General features: G+C 48.7%; 1 protein-coding gene across 1 annotated transcript; it reads right to left on the bottom strand.

Annotated features, from left to right (window-relative positions):
• Positions 1–1,261: 1,261 nt before the first annotated feature.
• On the bottom strand, positions 1,262–6,075 carry LOC113982125 (endonuclease domain-containing 1 protein-like). Its single transcript, XM_027710075.2, has 3 exons — positions 5,989–6,075; positions 4,045–4,364; positions 1,262–1,807 (listed from the first exon to the last, which is right to left on the bottom strand). The coding sequence occupies exons 2-3, from the start codon at positions 4,327–4,329 to the stop codon at positions 1,262–1,264; spliced, it is 831 nt and encodes a 276-aa protein (XP_027565876.2). The 5' UTR covers positions 4,330–4,364; positions 5,989–6,075.

The raw sequence follows: 6,075 nt of genomic DNA, 5'->3' as shown, positions 1-6,075 counted from the left end.
TGTATCACAGACAGAAATTTATCTCTGACCAGCCAAAGCTTCCTGTAGATCTGATGCCTGAGCCTGCCTATCTCAGACCTCAGCTCCTGCTTCTACAAGGTGCAGGTTTCAAAAGCAAGCAAACAAAATCTGGTTCCCAGCATCACAGAATCACTTCATTGTTGAGGTTTGGAGGGACCTCTCAAGATCTCCTAGTCCAGACCCCTGCTCAAGGAGGCTCAGCTAGGGTAGGTTGTCCAGGATCATGTCCACTTGGGGCTTGAGCATCTTCAGCAATGGAGACTCCACAACACCTGTGGGCAACCTGAGCCACCCTCATCCCACAGCCTTCCTAAGGAGGTGAGGGACAAGTCAGCAGCACACTCTGAGGGACAGCTAATGAGGAGGGGAAGGAACTAAGACCTGTCTGTGGGCAGGGAGCAAAAGGGAAACAAGGCAAAGCCCTTCTGGTCTCACTGAGAAGCTCTGATTTCCTTGTCCATGGGCTCTTCTCCAGCTGTTCCCTCCAGACTGCCAGGGCAAGGACTCACCCCTAAGAGCTCTCTGTCAGCATGGGCAGCAAAGCAAACCAGCTGGAGGCTCTGCCCACCTCCTTCTCCCTTTTATCAGAGCAGGAGGAGGAGTTGCCCTGAGGGACAGAGCTGGAAACCCACCAGGATGGACACTGCACAAGACATTTGTCCCCCTCTCCTCTGCTCTCATGAGACCCCACCTGCAGTGCTGCCTCCAGCCCTGGGCCCACAACATGAGAAGGACACAAACCAGTTGGGGTGGAGTCCAGAGGAGGCCACAAAGGTACTCTGAGAGCTGGATCACCTCTGCTCTGGAGACAGGCTGAGAAAGTTAGGGTTGTTCAGCCTGGTGAAGGCTTCAAGGAGAATTTAGGTCCCCTACCAGTACCTGAAGGGTTTTCATGAGAGTTGGAGAGGGACTTTGAACAAGGCCATGGAGTGTCAGGAGAAAGGGGATTTAAAGTGATAGAGGGCAGAGTCAGACTACGTATCAGAAAGAAATTCTTCCCTGTGAGGTGGTGAGACACTGATACAGGCTGCCCAGAGAAGCTGTGTCTGCCCCATCCCTGGAAGTGTTCAAGGCCAGGTTGGACATGGCTCTGAGCAACCTGGTCTAGTGGAAGATATCCCTGCTCTATTGCGGGAGGTTTGCAACTGAATGATCTTTGAGATCCCTTGAATGAAACTGTTCTCTGATTCTGTGATATGTGGGAAAAGCACCCGAGCCTTTTAAACCCGGGATGTGAGGCTTATTTACGGGGACAGTCCTTGTGGAACAGAGAAACTGGTCCCCTCTTATACAGCTCAGCCAACTTTTTCTCCAGTGCCCCCAGCGTGAGGATCCGGATGTTGTTCTGGTTGTTCTCAGCAATGGCCCCCCAAGCAATCACGGTGTTCTTTTTGGTCTTGCAGCAGGCGCTGGCCCAGATGTGGCTGGGTACATTAACCCTCCCATTAGCGATGTAGGAGTTCCCAGGCACAGCACCCACAATGGCATAGGTGGTTTTACAGTCCTTGCTTTTCTTGGGCATTGTTTTCTGCTCATAGGCATTCCATTTGCCCTTGTTGAGTGCAGTATTCTGGGGCACTATGTTGGTGAGGGTGAAGGTCGCGTTTCTACCATCCTGGGTTTTGTGATGGGAAGCGGGGTTCAAATGGCCACGGTTCAAACCCTTAAGTTTAAGGTAGTCTTGGTAGACAGCCTGGCTCTCCCTGATATCCTTTTCGCTGACTGAGTATTTTTCTCTGAGGGTCTTCTCTGTTTCCATGTCTTTGGGCAAATTGTTCCGTATCAGCTTGACAGATAAGGAAGAGGAAAAGGTATTAGTATTGGGGATGGGAGTAATGGAGCAGGTTTCCCTGAAGAAGAAGTCTCTGAGTGTCAAGATCTAATTTTTTGTCATCTCAGTGTATGAAAATGTGTGAATCCAAGACAAAATCCTGTAGTTGCCACTCCCCAATGAACACTAAAGCGTTAAAAAAAGACTCTCCGTATCTGACTGTTCTCATTTAGACTTGTGACCTTTGTGATCCAGCCTGCAACCTGTGCCAGGAATGTGGCTGGATACATGAGACAATTAGAATTTTGCACTCCTAGGTTTGAAGTTGACTCTGGTAAGACATCCTCCCTGCCACATCTGCTTCCTTTTCCACCTCTCTCCACACCCCACATCTGCCCAGGGCTCTCCCCAGATTCTCCCACCTCCAGTCTATCATTCTCTGATTCCTTCTGTGGCTGCTACAGGTGTACCACACTCCTGGAACACCAGGGTTTGCCTCCTGTAATCCCAGACACAGGGAGATGTGTTGAGAAAACAGTCCTAGAGGTGAGGTTTCCCAGGGGGGACTACAGGTCACTGCAAGGATGAAGCTTTTTTGTTCCTTAATCAAAAAGACCTCGATGCAAATGGGATCTGCTACTGCAGTCCTAATAATGTGTCTCAGAGCTGACCTGGGACAGGAGGTATCTTCTGCAGCCTCACTGCAAAGAAGGTAAAAATTATCAGCCTCTCCAAGGAGCTCATAATCCCCAAAGAGTCCTGAGGAACCCAAGTACTGAAAAAGGACCTCTAGAGAAAGTTACCGAAATCAAAGAGTTTGCAGGAGGCCTGGCTCCATGATCCAGGAGTAAAAGGGCCAGGTTGGATGGAATTCTGAGCAACCAGGTCTAGGGGAAGGTGGCCCTTCCCATGGAATGGGGGTTGGAATGACATGATCTTTGATGTTCTTTCCAACACAAACCCCTCTACGATTCAATGATTCTGTGAACAGAGAGAAGCTTTATCTCAGCCCTAAATGTGGAGACTGCAGTGGTGCAATATCATATTAGTTGTTTGAGTTCCAATGAGTACAGAGTGGAAATGTTTTTGTTTTTTTTTCAGAATTCCAACACCTTTCTGTTCATCTTTGGAAACACATATTTCTTCTCCCTCTGGAACAGGGCATATGGCTTTCTGCTGTCACTCATGAACACCTAAATTGCCTCCTGCTGCTCTGTCCTTAGCAATGACCTGAACTTCCTCTCTTTCTGTTCCATAATTCCCTTGGTCTTTTTCACTGGAGGTCTGAAGGACAGTTGGGAGAGCTCTGTCGTTTGTGGAGATCTGTGTGTCTGACGGATCCTTCTGAACCAAGCCTGAGGCAACAGTGCTCAGGGGCAACTGGCCATGGCTGGAGATCACCCCCTTCTGACTGGACTGACACTGATGCTCCTCACTTTTCACTGCCTGAAATATCACTCAATACTTCCCCAGGGTTCACCAAACCCTCTCCCCACTCAGTGCCTGTGCCAAGGCTTTTTCCCTGGGTCATCTCACCCAGTTCTGAGTTTCTCCTCACTTCTCTCACATCACTTACAAAGCCTATGTGACACCTAAGCGGGAACAATTGAGCTCTGTCAGGGATGCAAAACAGCTCAGGGCAAAGTGGAGATCACAGCCCAGCAGGACTGTTGGTCCCCCAAATTTAGCTGCTGTTGGATGCCTTTTCCCCATCACTTGTTCTCCCACCACAGCAGGGCACAGAGAGGGAGGTCATTTGACTTTGGAATGGAATGGAATGGAATTTGCCTTGATGTTGCTCTCAGGTCAATGCAGAAAAATGGGCACCTTTGGGATAGGACTCCTCCTCCTGCTGTTGTTTGAAATGCATCAAAGGAATCATGGGGTGGAGGTGTCTGAAGTTGGAGGAGGCGTGTCCTGAGGATGCGGGGGAAGCATCCTGGGAGAAGAGTCCAGGACACATGTGCGGTCCCCTGTATTCCCATTGGTTATTTGGTCACATGTTCCCAGGGGATAAAAAGGCACTACCTTTTGAAATAAATCCCTTTTGGCTGCAACCTCAGCTAGGAGTCAGACTGCATTTATTTATTATATTAATAACCCGACATGAAGTGAGATGAGATGAATTCCATCCTGTGGGTCCATTTGCGGGTGTGTGTATGGGGGTGGGAGGAAATAGAGATGTTTGGTTAAATACTACAGTTCATCTTTTAGTGACTAGAGGGTGATATGCTGTAAGAGAGGACACTCACCTGGGGCTCAACCATCCACTCGTCACGCCTCGTGCCAGGTCCAGGCTGGTAGATGTAAGCAGAGTACACGGGAATACGCCCCTTTTTGTCATACAAGGTGGCATAGAAAGGACGGTCCTTGAAGGTCTGGCAGATCCAGGCTGGGTTCTGTGGCTCCAGGCCTTTTGCTGGGGGCATGTTCTGGTAGAAAAACTGATTACATGTATTTGCAAAGGACTTCACCACCTCGCCCTGTCCCAGCCAAAGGCAGCTCGCCCAGACCTGCAGCAGCAGCAGCCACAGCATCGTGGGAGGATTTCAGGTGAAGGGCTCTTGCTCCCCTGGAAGGCAAATGCAGAGGGACACTCAGCTTGGAGAGAGCTGACCATGGCCTGCAGTCATTTTTGTGCAGGTGGGACACAGCTGGCTGATAAGAGGACTAGGAGAGACCAAGAAGAGGGTACTGTCTGACCTCTGGGACATGGAAAAGTGCCAGGGCAAACAGGCTGAAATCTAAAAGAGGGTTAAGGTGACTACAGGAAGCAGCAGTGGGAGAATTCATCTTATCCCAGGAGGGATCCAAACCCACCTCATGTCCAATCCACTCTCACAGCAAAGTTATCTGACTGTGAGGGTCTGAGGCACAGCAGTGGGACAAGGTCACCTTGTCCAAACTCCGGGAGTTGGACTAGTTCCTGTACAGTAAAGGGCACTGTTGCAGGAATTTCTATTTCTTCAACAGAAACAAGTCCTCTTTTATTTGGCTCAGCATTGACATGATTTTCAGCACTCAGTGAGATCATTGCTCTTGGAGACAACACTGAAAAGTCCCTCTGATGGTGGCAGCCAAGCAGGGAGCTTTGTCTTCTTTCTGATGCACCAGAGGCTTAAGGATAGCAGTGATATTTCCAATTTCAGTGCTATATACAATACTTAAAAGGCTATTTTAACATCAACAGAGTGATTTTAAAATAATTAGCATTTTCAAGAAGGTAGGCAGGAGAGGCAGCTGGAAGGATTCATGGGACAGGAAGCTGCCACAGCCCACCTGACACTGCAAAAGGGTCTGGGCTGAGGACTCCAAAACACTTGACAAGGCACCTTACATATTTGCTCTCTTCTGACCCTTTGCCCTGACCTTTATCTCTTCATATCCAATCAGTTCAGGATATAGAGCTACACACACCCTTGCTCTCACCCAAGATATCTGCTCCTTTTTCTCTTTACCAGCCCTGGATCAGGAACGTGGGGACCAGTGATGAGGAAACTCAAAATATGAGCCACAAGCAGTAGCTTTGTACAGTGCTCTGCAGAGCAGGACCATCTCTGCCCCAATCAAGCAGAGAAGTTCCTGAAAGGTCCTTTTGCACCAACCCCTCCATGAGCTTAAAATATATCCCACTTACTCAATATCAGATAGAGAGAAACCAACTTACCGTGGGAAATATGGGCTCAGGACTCTGCTCCCAGCCCCAGAGTGGCAGAGGACTTTGAAATGTCTCTGCTGCAGTCTGAGACTGGCTGTTTATATATGATCCCCCTGGAAGGAAGAGTTGTGAGATTTCCCACACAGGGTTTCAGATTAAGTTTGCCCAGGAGTGCAGCCAGTACCTGTGTTTGTCCAGAGATTTTTTGCAAGGTCATGGGTGGAATTTTGGTATTCCATAAGCTCAGCACCACACCTCACCCCCTTCCTTCCATTCTTATTAAACAGTTTGATGTGAATTATGCTGGTGACTTGACTTGAATTTCTCTCCCAAATCCATCCTTCTGTCCTTGCCTTCCTTAACAGAAAAAGTTAAAGAACTGCACAATTCAGTGCATGCATAACCTCTCATTTCTCCATGGAAGGCAGATGGTGGAGCTCAGCAACTCCGGCCTATGCTTTGTCTGATCTCTTTATTCCAAAGCTAAGGAAATACTTGAAATATTGGAGTCTATGTTGAGAAAGGAACAAGAGCTTACCTTGAAGCAGAGTCTCAGAACAGGCAACTGAGCCGCTCCTTGCCTCTTCTCCTTGGAGAAACAGTTGGCTGATCCCTCAGGAGTCCC

This window comes from Pipra filicauda, unplaced genomic scaffold (genome assembly GCF_003945595.2).
Source record: "Pipra filicauda isolate LSUMZ 115617 unplaced genomic scaffold, ASM394559v2 scaffold1152_size25527_pilon, whole genome shotgun sequence".
Lineage (NCBI taxonomy): Eukaryota > Metazoa > Chordata > Aves > Passeriformes > Pipridae > Pipra > Pipra filicauda.
The sequence above is the reverse complement of the archived record's forward strand: the minus strand, read 5'-3'. Positions and strand labels throughout refer to the sequence as shown.